This window comes from Numenius arquata, chromosome 16, assembly GCF_964106895.1.
Source record: "Numenius arquata chromosome 16, bNumArq3.hap1.1, whole genome shotgun sequence".
Taxonomy (NCBI): Eukaryota; Metazoa; Chordata; class Aves; order Charadriiformes; family Scolopacidae; genus Numenius; species Numenius arquata.
Genome location: NC_133591.1, coordinates 12,457,800 through 12,480,098, shown reverse-complemented (window position 1 = coordinate 12,480,098; position 22,299 = coordinate 12,457,800). Strand labels below are relative to the sequence as shown.

The 22,299-nt window shown below is 37.6% G+C and overlaps 1 protein-coding gene across 1 annotated transcript in view; it reads left to right on the top strand.

Annotated features, from left to right (window-relative positions):
• CCDC60 (coiled-coil domain containing 60) overlaps positions 1-22,299 on the top strand; it is a 55,710-nt gene that overhangs the window by 1,746 nt on the left and 31,665 nt on the right. Inside the window, 1 exon segment of the mRNA XM_074159800.1 lies at positions 21,871-21,954. Within this exon segment, the coding sequence (XP_074015901.1) occupies positions 21,871-21,954 (84 nt within the window).

The following is a 22,299-nucleotide window of genomic DNA, read 5'->3' as shown; positions in this document are numbered from 1 at the left end:
GTGAGCATCCAGGAAGTATTGCTAGTGTTCTTGTTTTAACCCTTAACTTCTAAAACATCTTTCCTTCTGAATATTAGAAGTTGCTTTAAAGATTTTTCAGCTGCAGATATACTCTTTAGAATTCTGATAATCCTGAAATCTTAGTTAATTTGTGGTGAGTTGTTGTTGTTTTGGTATTGAAAGTTAATGTCACGATTTGATCCTTGAGGGATCACTTAACTTGACCAAATTAGCATGGTAAAACTATACAATTTATACAGAAAATAAACTATATGTAGGTCACTAAATGTGTGGTTGTGGCTTATGCTTTAGATTCATGAAGCTATCAGAGGGGATATAGTCATACCCATTGTTCCTTTTTGTGGAGAGCATCATTAAAAGCACTAGATAGTCTTGAAAATCTCTGACTAGTCTTTTTTTTTTTTTTTTTTTCCAAAAAGGTAATCATTACTAAGTTGAAAAACTACTTAAAAATTTCCTGGCAGTGAAAATGAGCCCCTGCTTCCCTCCATCCACACTGATTGGGAAAGGCCCAGGAATTCATGATGCTCCTGCACCAACTCTGACTATTTAAGCTACCAGTGTGCTCTGCAAAAATCTATTTATATTTTTTTCAGAGATACTAAAACAGAAATGTATTCCCATTGCCTAATTTTAAAAATACTTTGTATTACCTGTATTTTTGCTTTATGAGAGTTAATTACCCCCATTTCCACCCAGACCTAGCAGTCCTCGTAATATTGAATAACTGAGAATATGATAGATACTGTGTATGTCTAATTATAGGTGTCGTGAGAGCATAATGTTCCTGGTAGGAAAAATCATGATCTCCGATTAATGCATTTGCACTCATCTCTACCTTCTGAGTTACCATTTTTTCAGCCACAAGTACATCTGATGATTTGCAATGATGAATGGCAGTAAAATTTGTAAACAGCAAGATGATAAAAGCCCTGTGAATTCAACAGGACTGGAGTCTGCTAATATCTGTTGGCAAATGCTACTTGTATGTGCATGGGTGCTTTTAGTAAATTTGGTATCTGAAAATGTAGAGCTGATATTTGACTATTCTAACTGGTGCATTGGAAACTCCAGTGTTCTATAGTCACACAGAGAATGTGGCATCTGGCTAATATTGAAAACACTAAGTGAAGCTGGGTCAATGCAGTGGAAGGATTGCATTCCACTGCAACCCACTGGAGCAAAATAAGCCCCTTCCAGACTACTAGGAATACTGGCAAGGGATGAGGGAAGCTCAGGAAGTGTAGCATTTGTGTTTAAAAAAAACCCCGCCAACCAAACAACAATTCCCTCCTGCCCCAAACCCTACAAAAAAACCCCCAAAAAACCACAAAACCCCACAACAAGGAGGCTTCTTTTACCCATTCTGTATGGTGTTAACCAAGCATAATTGAGTGGCCAGCTTTCACAATGAGGTGGATTTTGCAACCCTTATGGTTTTAGATTGCCAGTTATCCTAACTTTTATCCCCAGTAGTGTCTCAGTGTTCTCAGATGTGCTTTATGTGGTTGCTTTCTATATGTGCTATCTGCTCCCTGCCACTGTCTTTACATAGAATGATTAGAGTTGGAGGGGACCTTAAAGATCATCTAGTTCCAACCCCTCTACCCTGGACAGGGACACCTCCCACTAGACCCAGTTGTTCAAAGCCCCATCGGAAGGTTCAGAAGAATCCTGATACGTTGAATGGGCCATGTATTTTAGGGTGTATTTTATAACCAGGGTGGCTACACCCATCATCTTCTGAATGGATTTCAGGCTCTTGCCTTTTCAAAATATGTTGGGGGAGCAGGGGAGGAGTCTGCCTGTGGGGCTGCCTGATTCTGCATTGTGTTAATATCAGTCCGTACCCATAATGTGAGTTAGAGCCCTTCAAGCTTCCATTACAAATAATTGGAAGTTACTTCATTTGGTTTGAGGTTTTTTCCCCTTTCTCTCACAGGTCGGGTGCATGTTGCAGACAGCACTGATTAATTGAAAGTCAAAGAATGTAGCTATCCAGACAGTATTTTTGATTTCCTAAGTGTTCAGAGCAATGTGTTAAAGGTCTCTGTCTTATTCCTTAATGTAACAGTGCATGGTGATGTTAGTCACCTTTTATCATGTTTATATAGCTTCTTTCCCTTAATTGCTATGACAAATTCATTTGCAAAATCTTGGAGGTGGCTTGTTGACTTTTTACATGAAAGAAAGGTGGCCTTTCTGACCAAGCCCTAAAAACAATTCAGGTCCACAAAATCTTGAGTATTATTAGTGTCAAAGCCTGCTCTGTACTCTTCAAATTCTGATCAGTTATTCTGTGCTTTGGGTCACTAGATAAGATTGACAACAGCATCAGCAATGAAAGGTTTTTAAGCTTGAAACTGGAGAAGAATACAGAGCAATTTCTTTCAAGAGAAATTACACTGATATTATTTGTTATTGCTGCAGTTAAAGATATGTCAGGGTTTCCAATTTAAAACCTTGTTTTCCAGGAGGCTAAAAACATGTATTTCAAGGCAGAACTTACAATGCAAAGAACCATTTTCCTGCCAACTCTCAAATGTGAAGGTCAGTCATAATTCTTATTGCTCTGGGAAGAGCAGGAAAATGTTAGTGGTGGGTTGTCTTCCTAGTATGTCCAAAATGGAGAAACTGGTCAGGTCAGACTGTATTGGTGTGTGACATTCCTAATGCTTTCCAAATTGAGTAATCAGTATTGATCAACCCCAGTCTTATAGCTGTATCTAAGAAGTGCTATGCCCGAGTCATTTTTGGAAAAGAAAGATAAAACAAATAAAAAACCCCAGCAAAACAAACCCCCCTTTATTATAGATTTAGAAGAAGGTTCAGAAATACTTTGAAACTTCCTATTTGAAGAATGTGAAATTTCAACAAAATGCTAGTAAGAAAGAGGATAGCATAAGCCAGAGTTGGAAAATTGCCCTTTATCAGTTGACTATGGTTTATCACCTTTCTATTGACAAAACATTTATTAAGTATTATGTATTATTAAGATATTAAGTACAGATAATGTAAAGCACAAAAAGCAGGTGTGAGCACAGTGACGCTGTGATTACAATTTTAAAGTTCATCGTGTCACATTGTAAGGAGGATTCTACTGCTTGTTATGGAAATGAAAGTGTGCATCATTTTATCCTCTGAGAGACCTGGCTGCATGTACTAAGGAATGTCTGAAAGACTTTGTCATCAGTGTGTGATGCTTCCATTTGAAAGCCCACCCTACAGTGGGTATACAGGTATGCCTGACTTAGGTTTCCATGGAGACTTCCTGTACCTAATTAACATAGGTGGATTTTCACTGAATTTCACTGAATTTGGAAGGGACCATAAAGATCATCTAGTCCAACTATGGCTAACATTCTCTAGTTTCTTGTCCTTGTTTTTAATAAGTAAAAGGGTGTGGGTTTTCGGGTTTTTTTTTTTTCTTCTTTGATGTTAACCAGATACAATTTATGAGATGGTTTTGATTGAGGCTTTTTTTTTCTTTCTGGAGTGAACATACAAGGAAGTAGCTGTTCTGGCTGTGTGTGGGGTAGAACTAACTGTGAGTGTTACCCCAACAACTTTCCTACAAGCTTCATAACCTCTGTCAATAACTCAACTGTGCAAGCTCTCAGAATGGTAGTCATTAGGCAGGACAGAATTCATGCACGTTATCCATCCGAGGTGACATCTTTGCTTCACTTATCATGATGAAAGCTGATGTACATTTCCAGCTTTCTCCAGGGTCACTGCTAGCAATGAGCAGGTGATACTCTAGTTGTACATGTCTTATGGATAATGTAGATTTCCAGTAAATAGAATGAGTTGCTCAAGTATTTTTTTAACTGTCTTTTCTTCTATGACCTTTAACTATATTAGCAAGCATAACACTACACTACTTTTCCTTTTTAAAAATAGTAACATGCGTTTCTTGTTGCAATAGACAAACTTGGAGAAAGTTTGGAAATGAACAGCCTAATGGTGTCTCTCCGTCTCATATATGACTTTCTTCTCACCTATCTGAGGAGGCGTTGACCCACCAGAGATTTGCAATGTAATGATAATGTACCATTATATTGCTGCTTTTATGTACACGTTATTAAATGTTAGTAAGCCCGAATACATAAGATTTCAGGGCGTATTAGAAAGTGGTGAATAAGCAGACTGTGGATAGTTTGGCTGTGGAATGACAAAGAAGGATATAACTTTAGGTGACTGAATTAGTGGTCTGAAGCAGTTTGGTTATGTGAGAGTGGTACTAAAAGGAGAAGTGGAATGAAAGATAAGCAGAAGCTGTGAGGTGATAGACAATGGTGTTCTCACAGAACAGGAACAGAGCAAATGATGTAAGAAGGAAAGTTCAATTTTAGACATATTTTATCAAATTTGCATGTATGCCTAAATTGCAGTAGCAGGTAGTTTTCTGCCTTTTTCAACACACATCGCATCATATTAGGCTATTAGACTGTACACTGGCTGCTGTTGGTTTTATTAATTAAGCTCATTCTCCTCTGTTTGCCTGAGCCATAAATATGTTTTCTTTAACTTGGGTTTAATTTTTAAGAAGCCATACTAAAAAGTTGAAGAATGTCAGTTACACCATATTTGAGGAAATGAAAATCTTATTTGTTCATGTCCATGGACAAAATGGGGAAATATTACATCATATTGCAGTAGTAATAAGAGTCTAATGGCACTGCCAACCAAGTGTTCGAGAATATTTGGCAGACTTAGTGAAGCTGTTGTTGATGCAGAATTTCTGAATTTAATTTTTTTTTATTCTTGTCTTTGATTTACTCTGCCACTGTAGTCACATATCTGTTAGAAATTCTTGGCTATTTTAGAAGAGAAGCAGTCCTTCAGAGCTGAAGTAGTTGGTTTTATTACTGTTAACCGTAATGCTTAAGCACTTGTGTGCTGAGAGTTTTGTTGAAATGTTTTTCTTCATGGCCATGTGAGACTGACAATCATTACCTTTCTTGTACCTTTGGAGAATGTGACATAGAAAAGTGAATTATCTTAAGTAATATAATGAAGAACATTCTGATGCTGAGCTCTTGGTTTTTCCTGCAAGTGTTCTTGCTTTGTCTTTTAGAGTGTGAAACAAAAATGGTGATACAGATTAGACTAGAGATAGGGCATAAGCTTATGGAACTATGTTTTTAAGATTGGACTTCTTTTATTTGGTTAAGAGTGGTAGTTTTACTTTCTAACATGAATATTAAATGTTAGGTGGTACTCCCGACCTGATCCTAACTACATGAAAATGTTATGTTCTATAAAAATACAGGCTTTATCATCACTAAATTAGTTTGACATATCTCTGGAACAGCAGCTAACTGGTAAGGTCCACACAATCTCCATGGTATTAAGTTCAAAACAGTCTAATCAGTTTCAAAAGTTCAATTTCTGTTCCTAAAGGCTGCTTCCATAATGAATTAAGGGAAGCATATCAAATGTAATAATGCATTGTTATTAAGGTTTTCGTAAACTTGCCAAATGTCAGGCTGCTGGTACAGTCATGGTGCATTACACTTCTGTGATTACAGCTCCAGTTGTCATTATAGCGAATTGCATTGCTCACCTAGGTTTGGGAATTGATCTGTGATATCATGCCTGGGGGCAGGAGAGAAGTGCATTACAAAGGTTACACTTTATAGTTGAATATTCAAAACATTAGATTTTTAACAGGTTTAATGTCTGCTTCTCTTAAATGGTGCATTCAAATACTGTCTGGGTTACATAATGAAAGACTATTCCTTGTATTTGAAGAACCTGTTGCTCCCCTGACTGCAGTGTGGTGGTTAAAAATGACTTTTGATGACTGAAAACGTTTTGTTAAATGGCTACTTTTGGGAGAGAACGGGAAAAAGCATTTTGATATTTGACTAGAATTCCTAGTTAATAAATAAATGGTTGTTACTGTTTATGAGTATGATCAGTTTAGAACTTGCACTGGACATGAACGCTTTGCAATTCATGGATGAGTTTCTGGTTCCTATTCCTTTGTGCCGCTCTGATAGCACAAAGGAACATTAATGCTGATGTTACCAGACACTGGTGGATTTCTCTACTGTCATGTTCAGTGGACTTATGTCAGGAATGAATGTATGCGTACCAGAAATGTAAGAACATGTTTCAGGTGGCAAAGCCAAGCTCTTTTGTGTACATGAAACTTAAGAACCTCTCTGTGAATGCACTTGCTAGTAGGAAGTGCTAAGTGTTTAATTAGGGGCAGGCAAACACGATCAATGTGGAGATTTTTATATTCAAGAGGGGAAAAAAATTAATCAGAACTGATGTAGAAATGCAGGACTAGACTTGTAGATAGGTTGGGTTGTGCTCGTTTCTAGGAAGGATAATATATTTATAGATCAGCCTCACTTCGATGCCAAAAGCACTTTGCAGACTGAATGTAGAGGTCCTATCAGCCATCTCTGATTTACTGTGATCAACAGAGCAGGGCAATACTACCTGAAAGTCAGGATAGAAAGCGATGAGGAATAATGTATCCAGTTGAAAAAGGGGAGGTGAACTTAAGTGAGCAGACAGCAGTTTGAGCAAGTTGAAGTTTAGCCGGGACACCTTGCTAATTCCCCCAAACGTTGCATGGGAAGGGAGGAATCATCCTTCTCATACAGAAAAGTAACAGTTTCGGGGTAAGTTGATCTGAATGCAAGAATTTTAATAACAGTTCTTAAATTGGAATATTTCCCTGTACAGGCAAAGCGAATGAAGGCATTCAGCAGTGAGGGAGAAAAGCATAATAATTAAAGCTTGACTTTGGCTTGCAGAGGAAAAAACATTTGTGTAAAATCAGATTGGTGGTGCTTTGCTTTCCTTGAGACTGTAGAATGATGTCTCTTAAATTGCAAGTAGTGGAAAGCAGCATTTTCCATGTCTAGAGTACCTTCTCATTATTCATGAAATGCCTATAGAAAAAGTGTTGAATGCACAACAGCGATGGGGGGGGGGGCTGTAAGCAGGGAGAGAAGGACATAATGGAATGTCACTACGTTCCTTGTAGTATAATGTGACCTTTCCATTAAATTAACATTATGCTATTTGCACAGAAGCAGAGCTAAGATAGAGAGTATTTTTAGGGGACAATAGTCAAGTTAATTAGGCAGCTATATAACTGTCAGGCTTTACATTAAGAGCACTAAAGCAGAGTATGGGGAATGGAGGTAGTAGCTATAATGTTACTTTGGATTCTGTTCATTTGGAAAAAGGAGTTACTTTGTGTTATTTGTGAAAACGAGGCTGTGACATTGTTTGAGGTATTGTAGGCTGGATCCTTTTTTTCCCCTGTGTATTGAGGGAGGTTTTAACTTAATTCCTCAATGACTTAGTGCTAAAAGGTTTATGTGTCCTCTCTGCTAATCTAAGCAGGTACAAAAGACAGATTCCACAGTCCTTATTGGTGTGGGTGGAATACTTACATATTTCATATGCCAGTCTATCAACCTCAGTGGTGTAATCATGGAGTAAGGCACAGTTCTTCAAGTGAAACACTGCTAGATTTTGGTCTGCAAGTGTTTTACTTTGTATACATCTAAATTTCATTTAAGGATCAAAAGATGCTTCATAAAGCTGTTGCGACGTATCTGAATTTGTAGTTGCTCTTTCATACGCTGCATCCATTACAAATCTTCCCTGTTTAAGAATGACTTTGACTTTTTAGTAAGTTTCGTTACTCATAAAAGATAAATTCTAGCTGTATTACATTGGGCTCCAGATAACAATCCATATGCTGAAATAATGAGACTGCAAAGCTGTTAGGGTTATTTGTATTATTTTCTCTGCTGCAATTAAAGTTAGGCTGCAGTAAATTACAGAACCCACTGGAGCCTGTGGCCAATCCCAGTTGCTGTGAGTGCACTCTACTGTGTCTTTGGCCTTGAGCTAATGCCTGTGGCACTTCTGGGAGGGTGAAATCATGTCATTCCTCATCTGTTAGAGCAGTCCTTGGACTGCAGTGCTTCAGTCTGAAATATATTTATTTCACTAGTTTTGGCCTCAGTGCTTCATTTCTCTCCTGCAGGTACAGCCATTGGTTACTGGTGATCAGATACCCTCATTTGTCTTCCACACTGAGGATCCTGATCTGGCCAGGATCCCTAGGTGGCATCATTTGGTCCCACTGTGTATCAATGTTTCCTTCCTTCTCAGTGCTTCAGGAACCCTGTGTTTTTGAACTCTGTCTCAGTTGATTCCTTCCTCTCCCCCTCAAAGCTGTTCTTTAACTGCTTGTACCCTTTGGATCTGTTAGCTCCCCGTTCAGATAGAAGAAGACTTACGACTTTATTAGATAACAAATGATCCTCATAGTTAACTGTTTGCCCTGCTGTTTGGGGAGCTATTTAAGAATATATAAAGTTAGCTCATAACTATGGCCTAAAAATAAAGGACAAACTATCTTTTTCACTGGTGAGGTAATGGCAGAAAGTCAAACCTGTCATGTCTGACAGTTTTAGAATAAGAGTTACACGTGTGGTTGAATTCTCTCATGACTAGACTGATACCTTGTGTATTTGTGGTACTGTCTGACCCCAGCTGCCAGGTGCTACTGGTCATCTTGTTCTGTGGTCTGCTAACCGTCTGTGTTGGGTATGGCAGAGAGGCTGTAACACAGGACTGCATTAAAAAGTATTACAGTGTGGAGCCAACATGCAAAACATACCCCACTAAAAATCACACATGAGATCCCGGCAGAAATGTTCCTCTCCTCTCGCCTAACCTACTGCCAGACATGTACATGCCTGAATACAGGGGAATAGGAAATAGTAAAGATCTGGAAGTCTGGTCATCCGTAACTCTTAGGACTAGTATGTTCTTGCAGGTGTAATAATATTGATAAGTTTGTTGGCTGGTGAAGAATGGTGTGATTGCCATTGGTTCACAGTGGTCAAATATGACAACCTTAAGCCACACCATAGTGGTGTGCTCAGAATGGACTGAAACAGATGGATTGTGACTCATCTGCAGTGTCATGAGAGCGTAGCACTAGGACTGAATTTAAAGAGAGTTTATATTCCCCTTCCTAAATGTTTTCTAAAGCTGGTATTTACTGCTCTAATTAGCGTTGATCAGTTATGCCAGAGACAGAAGTATTTATGACTTTCATACAGTGCATTTATTACATTGACAAAATAATTGAAAATCTATAGCAATTATTTTGTAGTTAAAACCCAAACATATTCCAGTCTAATTCCATTGTGATGGTTTTAAAAACTTCAAACTGATCTCCCTCTAGTTCTGAACCTGTTTTCCAAAGTGGGCAGATTGTTCAAATAGAGGATCTGTTCAGTTGTACAAAGAAAACCTTTTCTCTAAGGAAGTTTCTCAAATACTTAGGATCAACACAGTGTTAGCTTAGTGCAGATGGTTAAAATATTGTCCTTTATGCTGCTTTACCCTGTTGATACTTTATATCTTAGGGTTATGTATTTATGCATTCAAGAAACTGAGAACCTTTGTACTATAACAGAAATACATTTAACTTTTCTGTTAACACCTGCAGCAGGTGATACGTTATCTACAGATATCTACCACACACTACTTCAGTTTATTATTTTTTTTTATTAGGTTACCCTGAAATGTTAGAAATTAATTCCTGGAGTCAGTGTCAGCTAAACTGACAGTGGATCAAAGCTGTGAGACAAATTGCTCATTACAGTTCAGGGAGTTGAATCCTTTGTGCAGACAGCTGTACTGTCGCTGGAGGGTTCTCAGGCACTTCACCCGCAAGCTCTGCCTCGACAAATGCTGCCAGTGTTGGTGAATCTCATAGGTGGATTTCTGTAAAATAAGCTCATTTTAAACTCCCATCAGAGGCATTGCTGTGTCTTGGAATTGTTATTTGTTTGGTTGGGTTTGTTTCTTGTCACCCTGTTTAGAGCCTGTGTCACTATGCAACAACCTGAACTATAAACAATGATGTTAATCCATGAAAAATGAGAAATTAAATCTTGGCAGGATCCTAGCGATCCCTGTCCAGGTTCATCAGATGAAAGTTTTATTTTTACTTTTTTTCCGGGCTTTTTCTAAAAGCTCAGCAGTATGGAATCCATTCAACTTTGCTGTCTGGCAGTCAGAAATCACTCTTGCTGATGGTGAGCTCACTTCATCTTTTGGTGAAAGCAGATAAAAACAGATTTAAAAAAAAAAAAAACCAAACCAACAAACCTTTTCCAAGTAGTCACTTTGCCATTTCCATTAGCTCATCAGAAATGTTTTAATCCTTCCCTTTTAAGAAAGCTGCTTTGGTAAAATATTGTGCATGTAATTTTTTTTTTCCTTTCAGCTATTTCACTTTCAGCTGTACTCCTAAATTAATATTAGTTTATATTATCCATGTGAGATCTGAATTGGTGCATGGCAATAATTGGTAAGTCAGAGCAAGTTAGCTACGTAATACTGAGGCTTTGGAGTAAGGCTTTCCAGCACCTATTGGTTGTAACAGCAAATTGTATGAATGTAAGTCTTTGTGCTTTTTTGCTCTGAGGTCAGCTGGAAGACACTATTGCTTGAAAACAGTGATTTAATGGCAGTATGACATCCAGCCTTAAAACTAATGGAATACAATATAAGGTATCAAAACAAAGACAATGCTTAAGGAGAATGGGCCACAGATGTAATGCAGTCTGTGTGTGCAGCTGGCACAGTTATCACAAAATGCTTCTCAAAATAGCTGTCCTTCGGAAAGTCAAGTTCTGGCAGTTTAGCTGTGGTTTATTCCCTTATTCATGTGTCAGATGTTAGCAGTTTGGACTGAATTTCTCTTACAAGAAGCGTAGAGTTGTTCCTAAATATTAATACTTTTTTTTTTTTTAAGTCACAGATAAAATCATACAGGAATTTATTTGCAGATAACCTAGTCAAAGCTATGCCAGAACGCTTGTGAACTTAATCTGATGATCCAGCCTATGCTAGGTATGAACAAGGGGGATGTGTGTGTGTGTGTGTGTGTGTGTGCGTGCATGCTTAAGTTTCAGTACAAATTACAAATAGATAATAAAAAGAAGGCATTTTTACTTCAGTATGTTGCATCTAAAACTCGTGCAGAGCTGTTTGCTAGGATCTTGGTATAGATAGAAAGGGTGTTTTAAACTTTGTATCAGGATTAAAGGGTACTCTGTGATCTTGCATAAAACATAGCTACTAAGATCCTTTTTTTGACATGTTCATCTGTCTCATGTTTATCGTGGATGGATTTGTTGCCAGCCAGTCTGTGGATACATATTCATTCTGCTGTTGCAGTATGGACCATATTTATCCCTGTCAAAATGTGGATTCAGTTAGGATCTTTATTCCAGCAGAGAATTTGACCCTTTGACAAAAACATGCTTGAGTGAAATTAAACAGTGGTTCAGAATTTGTTTTTGTTTTTTTTTTTATGTGTGTAAACTTTGTGTTTTCGGTTTACCCAGGAAGAATGTGCATTTATATATCAATCATTGTATACTCTTTGTTTATTCTCTGTAAATTGTTACTGGAAAAATATTTTAAGAAATATTTAAGCATTTTAATAATCCTGGTCTTCAACGTGCATCAAAAAATGCATGTTTGTTTTAGGGAAGCAACAGGAGAGGCTGCCTGGAAAAATAACAATGGAACTGTCAGTCCCATATTGTGATGTGCCTGTGGTGAAAAGATGACTTTTTTAGGGCTGGCAGATGCACTCAGTTCATTTTACAGGTCATTAAATTTCTCATTATACAAACTCAATCATCTGAGTTTTTAAAATATGATTTAGAATATCAAAAAATTCGACAGTGTGCAAGATAAATGTAGAAGTTTTGTTTTAGAAAAAGAAAAGCGTAACTTGAAAAAAAAATGGATAAATTCGATAATGATCCTTCTGTATTATTCTCACTGTGTAGCTACTCCATATGGAAGGTTACATTCTGACCTTAGGTATATCACTGCGTGCTGAGCAACACCAAACAAAAATTTTGTATTTGCCAATCTGCTTAGAGATTCTGATTAATTGGGCAGCATTCTTAGAGGAGAGAATCTGTAGCAGTAATTTGTGCATCAGGGATATTATCTATCTTGATGTGGCTAGAAAACAGCATTCCTTTAAAAATGCTTTAAAGTGCTGTGATGATGGAAGAGAATTACTATTAGTAAATTTCTGTAGCATTCCTTTGCAGGATTTTGTTATTCCTAGTCACTGAGTCTTTGCTGTGTTCAGAAAAAAAAAAATCACCTTTGTTCCTTCCTCCCCCCTCCCTGAACTTGATGTAATGTTTGTTTGCCACAAGCTCAGGATCTAGAGAGATCAGCTACCACTTTGGAAAAAAAAAAGCAGTGGCTTTTGATAACTATTTGGCCTAAGTAATAACTCACTTAGATTTCTTACTTGGAAAGCAATCTGTTACAGCTCTCCTCCACACAAGTTTTCTTAGGAAAGCTATAGATGGGAGGAAGTGATGTTTAATCAGCTGAGCTTTCTCTTAATGTTGCCTTTCCATTATTTTCTTCCACAGAAACATGAGTCACTGTGATTTTAGAATAACAACATTTACAGTGCCACTAATGAGCTGGGAAGAATCAAGTGAAACAATTGCTTTAACAAACTCAGGCTTAATCTTTCCCTATACATTTGACATTTTCTTCTCCAGCCGCAGTATTGCTGTCCAGCCTTTCCAACGTCTTCAGGTTGTTGTTACGTGAGGTTTAGATATTACTCAGCAGAAACCAGAGCTATGAAACAGAACACATTAGCTTAAGCATTTATCCAAAGACACTGCTAGTTAACTAGAATGTGTCGTAGTCCCACAGCTAATTCTAAACTATCAATATAGATTGTCCAGAAATTAGACTCTTGACATATCCCTAAGGCTTCCCAGACCTTTAAATAAAGTAAATACAGTCTTTCACACTGATTAAGACTATGTTAGACTTTATAGCTTCTTATCAAACTGGATTGTATACTGCAACAGGGCTTTGGTAAGTATGTGTGGTTTTCTTAGCATAGTTCTCCAATTAATAGATTGATTGATTTACTCAGAAGTTCAAGATGGATTTCTTCTGCATAATCCTGAATAGGACACTCTCAGTCTTCAGCACAGGAAGAAAGTTCATTACTAAGAAACCTTTTAAAGTTTTACTGTGAAAGTAGTTCAGTAAAGTCCATTCTTTTTATTATGCTAAGGCCAAAGTAAAGCCTGGGATAGAGATGAAGATTATTGGCTTATTTTTGTGTTCTGTGAGTACATATACAAGCAAAAATCACCATGGCTAATCCAGTTATTCACAGATTTTCTCTAGAAGAATCATTTTAGCATTTTAGCATATTCTTTGCAAGCAAATAGGGTCATGCAATCTGAAGTGACAATCAATTACAGTGTTTTAGAGCTCTGATTATTGCAGTTCTAGCTCTTCAGTTGTCCACACACACCTAAACTTACTCTACTGTCATTTGAGAGTAACCAATTTTAGTTGTGGAAATGACTATGTTTTGTACCACTTTTACTTTGGTACTTTGTAGCAAAATAAATGTTAGTTTGACTGTAAATTTTAAAGTTTTGCAGATGCTGTCTGTGAGCAACCAGTGTCGTAGAGCTCTGGAAGCTAAAGCGTTTGAACAAATAAACTTGTGGTTTTCCATGGCATTACTGTTCCCAGCTTCTGTTGGTCCTACCCATCCTCTTTAAGACAATGTTTCTGAAAGTTGCCTTGTCCTTATACGCAGGCGTGAACCACTTCTGGGTCTGGCTGCCCAGAGATCAAAGCTTAGTTCACTGTGAGGCTTCTAACAAATCATTGTTCACTTTAGAAGGCTTTCAGGCTTTGGCTGACTTAATCTTTGTGAGGAAAAAATAAGTACACCTCATCAGATATTCTAGAAATAAGTGCTAGGTAGGCACAAAGCTAGCTCATATAATTAGGAACTCAACATCCAGTATTTGACTCTTAAGTACCAGGAAAATTCTCTAAGCTCTTTCTCCTTCCCTTTTTTAAATTCAAATACAGGTGGATACAATGAATTCTAATAAACCTTACTAACATAAACTATCAGGTGTTCTGAGACATCAGTAAAGCAAAATCACCCACATAAAGCTGGCAACTTTCAACTCAACTTTCTTGCATGAAAGAGGTTTTTCTAAAAGAAGTTTTGAAAGTAACTGTCTCAGAAGTTGAGACAGAAGTTCTTGGGACTGATGCACTGTGTGTTCTGTTTACAAGGCAGAGCTGACCTTGCTTATGCATCCCCAATTCCTTCCAGAGGTGAATGTATCCATAATTAGTTGTTCCTTCTACCAATAGTTTTCCTGTCCCTATGCCAGCTAAAAAGACTTTTCTTTCAGAGTTCTGAGATCTAGTTTGTTTGAAATAATGTCCTTTAGACAGCACAGCCAGCTCTTTCTTTCTTGTGAGTCTGGCATACTTGGCCAGGTGTTGTTTGAGAAAATTGTGCCAGGAAGCCTGTCATATTGTATTTTTTTAATGTGTTTTTCTTTGTTGCTGGGCTTTAAAATTATTTTAGATCTTATGAAAAATGCTCGCTTAACAGTCTTTGCAGAATGAGATTTTCTATTTATTGACAAAACCAGCAGAAGTGGTGCATGTTGCTCCCAGGACCTCTCAGAGAATGGATTTTGGTGGGAATGGATGCAGTGATGATAATGGTTGTGGCCTCAAATCCATTTATATGCTATGTGGGCTACAGTAACTTGCAAGAAAAAAAAGACTCCAAAGCCAGTTTCTTTTACCTCGGGCTATATAGCACATCTTGCTGCACTGTCTGCATTATGTTGTCACTTGAAATTTTTTTCCATTATAGGTCTGACAGGGAAATAGGAAGTAGCTCATCTTCCTGAGATTTTTTTTTTTTTCTGGGCCAATGTCAGTATTTTTAGGAGAGGTCAAATCTGTTTCATTGAAAAAGTAAATAACCTTTTAGGCATGTTTGTACTTTAATCAGACTTATGAAAAAACTATAAGACACATTCCTGGGAGAAAAAATTGTGTTGTAATATTGCATTTTCAATAATTTTGAAATTCTAGCTAACGTGACTGTGGTTTTAGAGAACAAAGGCACTCCATTTGCTGGATTGATCCTTCTTCACCATCCTGTCGTCTTTGTTGGGTAAAGGTTACACATAGTCAGCATTGGTGGGACTGTAATGACAATACTATCCCTGCGTGAAGGACTTAGTCTATGCATGAGTTTAAGGTATAAGCTGGGCAGGAAAGGGAGAAGGAATTAGTTACTACTAAGGAAAGAGTGTATCTCAAACAGTGTACTATTTAAAAATCAGTGAGATATCGCCATCTTCCTAAACTGCCTAATTTCTTTACCTTTTTTTATTATTTGGTTTTAAGGCCTCTATTTTTGCTAATTCTAGTTGTACTTCTGTGAAATGCTTATTTAAGCTCTTCAGAGAGCACAGGGTAGTGTGAAGATTATTACACAGTAGCGTACTTTGTCTCAGGCTCCTGAGCCAGTTTAGCACTTCACAGCCCTTTGCCGTTGCCAGCTGAAGTAACTCCTGACTATAAGGGCCTGTGAGAAAGAATCAGAGGAACATCCTAGAAAAATTAGTGCTTAGCTACAGGCCACCTTGGTGCTGTGAAATTTAGTTTCTACTAAATAGACTTTCATGTCAAGCTAAACCGGCTCTGCTGTGGAGCAGGAGAAAGCAGATGATCACTGTCAGGGACCTTGGGAAGAGTTCACTAACGGGTCAGTTGAGCCAGTCATCTCAGCATATTTGCTATGAATCTAGATGCAGAATTCTGGAGGTGGAAAATGGCCACTCTGCTTGCTTCCAAGAATAAATCCAGGTAAAGGTCGTATCGGAGTGAAATCTCTTTTACTCATCCCATAAAATAAACAGGTTATCTTGCTCGCATAAAAATGCCAAGACTGTTAAAGGAACTGAAACTCTGCAGATCTTAAGGTCCATGAGGAGTTGTAATAAGACAGAAAAAAAGGCAGAGGGCAAGGTGTCAACAGCACATCTGAAATCCTCTTTAACTTCAGTGCTCAGCATCCATGTGAAGAACAGTTGTGGAATGTTAAACTAAAACATGATTGAGAAGAAAGGAGGAGGTTCAGAAATTCCCCTCCTTTAACGTTCTTCAGTGACAGTGACAAATTCTGTAAGATTTAGTCAGACTGTGGGAGGGAATCTGGGGCTTCACAGGCTAAGATGCATGCTTTTGATACCTCGCTTTTCCTGTATATGTTGTATGTGACCAGGGACAAGTCACTTAATCTTGTTCTACCTTCGTTCTTCATATATACAAAGAGGATAATACCACTCTCCTACTTGACAATAATGTTGTGAGGATTAATGTCTTAAAGGTGGTGAACTGCTAAACTGCTATAATAATGAGGACCATGTAAGTAGTATAGATAGATAAGCTTTAGAGTCTTCACTGCTACTGGATGCCATTGTAGCCCCTGTAGTCCCTCCATCTCTGCCTAGCCAGAAGACTATATCCCATCCATCACACTCAGAGCCAGCTGTGCTTAGCTACACATTTGTGACCTCCAGGTGTGAGTATTACTATCCATATCTGGGAGTGAAGCCAAAGAAGAGGTAAGATTTTGCTCTGTTTTATTAACACACTGACAAGAATAAGTGCTGTGCCTTAAATAATATATAATTCCTACATTGGTGTTTAAGTAAAAGCCAGCATGGGAGAAATCTTGGAAGTTCGTAAGAAACAGGAAGTGTTGGGGTTTTTTGGTTGGGTTTTTTTCTGATCCCTGAGTCGGACAATTCAAAATTCAAGTAACGTAGTAAAGAGTTAACAATCTTCACAGCTGAGAACAGTGAGCAGTGGCCAAAAACAACCATTAACTTTTTCATGCACTGCTTGTTTATTGAACTAATATCCTTCACCCTCTTTTTTTTTTTTTTTTTTTCCTTTTTCTTCTCTAAGAGAAGTGCTTTCATTGTTTTTAACACTGCTGCGTTTTAGTTTTGTGGTAATTTTCAACTTTGGTGTTCTTTGTCCTCTACCAGGTGGCAGTCATCATGCTTTTTATTCCATGGTTTTTATTGATTTGGTCAAAAGTAATTAAAGAGATAATTTGTTCTCAATTACATTTCCTTGAATTTCCTGAGGCTGGTAACTCTGCTCTCCAGCTGTGTCTTCCCCCAACGCCTTCTCAAATTAACTTTGTTCTCACTATGAAATAAAACAGAATAGCATGTTCTTTTTTTGTTTGTTGCCTTTGGATTGAATAGAGACTCTGTGCTGTAGCAGATATCGATCTGATAATTTTATTAGGTACTCCTGCCTTGGTTCATGAACTTTCATGTTTTTAGCATAGCATTCCAATAAGAAATCCTGTGTTAGACTAGCAGAAGTAAGAAACTAATTTTTTAGAGAGGTTTATAGATGTTTCTGCTTTCTGAGTGTCCTTTGTGCCTAAAGGGTTCTTTTCAGCTCTTTTGTAATCTATTTTAAACCCTACTAAAAGCAAGAAGGAAATGAGCACTACTGTGGTGCAAAAGGTGGGTTTTTTTCAGTTTAAGACTCATGATGTTCATGTGTAGTAGAATGGGCTTTTGGTGATCTACAATGTCTTTGGGACATTTGGTCTTCTGGAAGACGATTTGACAAGAACATTTGTAATTCTGACTTCAGTAGGGGAAAATAGAAAACATTAGCTAAGACTGAGTAATATTATCATTGCCAGTATGCAACCAAAAATGTGAATAAATGGCTTTGGGAGTGTTGCCTGTACCTAAATTACTGGCATGTTGTCCAGAGGCCATGTAAATGACAGAAATATATGGCAGGGAGATGTCATATGGAAGTCTTTTTTTTTTTTTTGGTTGCTTATTTGCATTGTCTTCCAAGGACACACTTAAAAATTTTCAGAGCATCTTAATGAAAAGAGTTTATGGAGACTATAAAGATGGCAACTCAAATGATGTAGTTGCTTAAGGGATTAAAAGTAACTGTAGAGTACGTGCAGTGACAACAATGCAACTGACATTAATTTTGGTCCAATTGTTTTTACAAAACTTACCAAACTTCTCAGAGTTAGGTAAATATTCTTTGGAGACAAGAAAATAAAAAGAGAATTTCCCCAAGGAATGTGAGAGACAGAGGGAAATCAATGGAATATACAATACCAAGCTATTCAAGCTGGTTTTATTACAAAAACAAGAGTTTTTCTGTACATAGCCCTTTCATCACTATAATATCCAAATACTTCGTAGATGTTAATGAAAGAGAAGTGTTATTTTTCCCATTTCAGACATGGGGAGTAGAGGCACAATGAGCTGTAGAGTTTGTACAAAAATTCATTGTAGTCAAAAAAGAAAAAAGGCTCCTGCTAGCTGGGATATGGTGTTAAATGTTTTATTTAGGATGTCAGAGGTGAAATTGAATCTACTTATTCCAAATTTCATTCTCATGCTTTCACTGGCAGACAACTTTTCTCTCCCTTTTCAGCTGCCTCTTTCCATTTTCCTGATACATCTGTATTGACAGTAATGTGTTCATTGGAGTGCAGCAGGAGACCTGGCAGGACTGGAACTCCCTTGCTCATTAAAACTACCCACGGTAAAACACTGGGATGAGTGCCCCTTTCCATCGATATCAGGACCATTTCTGATCAGGCACCAAGGAATGGAAGCTGCTGCAATAGGTCTTATCAAGTGCTCCCCTTGGCAACAGATTCTCAACTGCAAAGTGCTTTGCATTATTGATATGGTACGGCACAACCTTAACAAATCAGGTGTCTTGTCTTTGATGCTGATATATATTTATCTGCCAATTTAGTTGTGGCTTGGTGTTTTAAGCTGAAGCACTAAAATAGCATTACTTTTAAAGTGATTTTAATTTTCTGCAATATATTCTTCGTGAAGTCCTTTGTCTCTGAGCCTCTTGTGTTTAATTGAAAATTCTCTTTTAGTCCTGATGTCTGTTCTGTGTTCCCACATTCTAGTGAAAGGGCAGAAAGGGTCAGTATTGAGCAGCAGCAGTAAAAGAAAAAATAGGAAAAAAAAAAAAATCCTGAGTACTCGGCTAGAATACTGCCTTTAAAATTCAACATTTAGAATCCCACCTGCACAACAGCGGTAGTCAGCTCTATATGTAGTGCTTCACAAAAGCTTTCCAAATGGTTTTGTAAAATTAAAAAATATATTTCACCAGGTCAATCTTGCATTTTGATGGCTAAATGTTAGCTGGTTTATTTTCATCAAATCACATTCACAGTTTGCAAATGTAATCATAATGCTCCCATTCAAGGGGTATATTAGAAGGAGGAAGAGTGCAATAGGTGTGTCAGTCTGCTAATTTTGACAATAACATGTAAACGTAACGAGTTGTCCAGAATGAAAAAACTATAGGAATTGCCAAGGAAACAGGTTCTTTCATCAGCTTAAACAGAAAATTTGAAAGCGTACAACCTAAAAGCATGTTGATTGTACCTCGACTCTCCATCTATAGATGGTATATACACCACCGGCTCAGACTACTTCCACAGTAAGATTTGGAGAGGAAAGTTGGAAGTTCTCAAAACTTACAGAATGACATCTGTATAGATGACAGATTTATGAAATTGAGAGAATCTTTAATAAAAGGAAGGATTTGAACAATTTTTCATCTCTAGAAGAGAAAGTGGAAGTATTTGGGAATTGTTAGGATAAAATCTAGAGTGTCTGCAGGCAGTGGTTTGTGACTGAAACAAGCTATTCAAAAGTATTTGTTAGTCCAAAAACACTAAAAGCCTTCAATTTTCTTTCTAAAGATGAAGAGAACACAGAAGGAGCTGTCTAAGGCAATAAGGCCAGGGCTTCCTGTGTGCCGTTAGCCACCTGTGGTAGAACTGAAAGGGGTCACCTCCAGGTGCACAGGAGCAAACCTATAGATCATCAGATGGCATCGAGCTCCACCTACTGCAGGATTGCTGTAGTTTGTTTCACCAGAGCTGCTGGATGTGAGCTCAAGAAAAATGACCGTAATCCCTTCCATGGAAAACTTTTGGGTCATTTCCTCATGTAATACCACTTTGACATGATGTTTCATATATTACTTTATGATTTTTTGTTAGTTTGGTTTTTTAAATTATTGTTTCTCACATATGGAGTTGTATGAGATTTTGTTACTTCACTATAATGAAAGCAGGAAATGATCACTTCAACAGGCCTTCTGATGGCTTAAAAACAAATTAGATGAACTATGATGAAAGTCTTCATAAGTTGGAAACACTAAAAAAAAACAATCCCAACACCCGAACTCCAAAGATTGTTCAGATAGTCATGATAAAATATTGTTGAGTTTAACAAATTAGACATACCCGTATTGTTTTCTCTGTTTTTTATATCTGCACTGCAAATTAAAAAGATAGAGTTCTGGTGTTCTATAATTATGTACTGTTACTGTTTTAAGCTCAGATTGCACCTTTTCAATATGTGACATAGTAATGAAAGATAATGTTGTGGAAAAGGAAGCTATTCCCGTCTGTTTTCTGTGAGAAGGCTGATTGAATCACATCATCAGTGCCTGGATAGGGGGGGGGGGGAGGGTGTCTGTGATACCTCCCTCCCTCAGCAACTGTGCAAAGGTGAGGTAGGTTCCCAGCTCTTTTCCCTTTCCTCATGTGCTGGTGGAACTGGTTGGGCAGAGGTCAGGTGCAGGGAGATGTTGCACCTGAGAAAACTTTTCTTCAGTGCACTGTGACATTAGACACTTGCAATGAATATAGCGACATGGCTCCAGTCCCTATACCAGTGGTCAGTGTACTGGTGCCTTGAAGCCATTGAAACCTTAGGGCTACATAGGGTTGTTTGGGCTTTTTTCCTCAGTTTTCTATTTGTTTGTGGGCTGCCTCATTCATTAGAACATTGGTGTTTGCAGTTCTCCGGTGAGTGTAAATACTGTTCCTTACACTTTGAACCTTTGTTCTGCTGAAATGTTACACAGGAACATAAATTTGGAAAGAATTTTCTGCCTTCTCAAGTCGAGATTCCAACAAGCAAAATGCTCTGCTCTTAATTGTTATTTTTTTTAAAATGCTTGAATATTTCCAGGCTTTGCTCTGTTGTGCAAAAGCTGTACAGCATGGCAGGTATTTAATCCATGGCTCTGAGTCTGCTGGGCAGTCTTTCAGCCTTTTTTTTTTTTTTTTTTTTTTGATATCAGCTCTACCCTGACTATATGGATGCAACTTGCTAAGGCCTCCAGCTTTGCTTTGCTTGGAATCAATGTATGAGCTCTTTGATCTAAAACCGGTGCAGGAAAGAATTACTGTTTTTACATCCTTTTTGCCTGAGCACCACAGACTGCTGAGTGATCTAAAGTCTTTTATTAATCTACCTATATAATTTTTCTAATAGGAGGGAATAAGTCTTCCTTCCACTTGAATAACTGATAGTTGAAGGAGGACTAAAAGTGTGCTTGTGTCTGACTTCGGGGCTTTTTATGAGTCTGTGCCTTCCTTGTGGGTGAAAGCACAGATCCAAGAATAGTGATCTATCACAGTGTGTATCTTCAGGGAAGAGCAATTACAGGTAAGTAATTTCCTATTCCTGGTTTTGGAAATTGGATTTTTCTTTTTATGTTAGACACAGCAGTCTATATAAGAGTTTTCCAAGAGAAAAGTTACATTTTCTAAGAATTTAAGCATAGTAATTTAGAAATCATATATGCATTTTGCACAGTCGGCAGGTATTTCATATGAGAACCTATTTGTGCATCAAAGTTCCTTAGTGACATTTTAAGTTTTTCTACAATAGACTAGCCATTATTTTTGCTTTAGTTTGCATCTCTGTAGAAAAATTTATTTGCACCACTTAATTTTGAAAATTATGACCTGCTATAGCATGGGTAACTAGCAGTATTTCAAATATGGTTACATGGGTTTGTTCATTTTTTTAGGAACCAGTGAAAAAAGATGTGCAGGAAAAAACACCCAAAGAAGTGGCTGAGGTTACTACTAACGAGTACTCTCTCAGTCCAGAGGTGAGATTGTTGGTGAAGCTTTGATTCAAGATGGAGTTAAAGAAGGCAATAGAGAAACATCATGTTTTAATTATTCATATAGATATCTGTGTGCTGAATTCAGTGTTTAAAGCCTTAGTAAGGAACCAGCCTTTTGCTGACTGATAAACATTTCATAGGTTTTATCTAGTAAAACTCATCCTAAAGGTATCAGAAAAAAATTGCTGGTGAGTGAGATGCAGGATTCTATTGTAACTTGGTAAAATAGTGTTCTGAAAATTCAGTTTAGCTGTGTTAGTTATTCCATGTGTCAGTTCTAGAAGACTGACCTTTAAACCATGTTGCAGTTTAGCACAGAAATGGCTA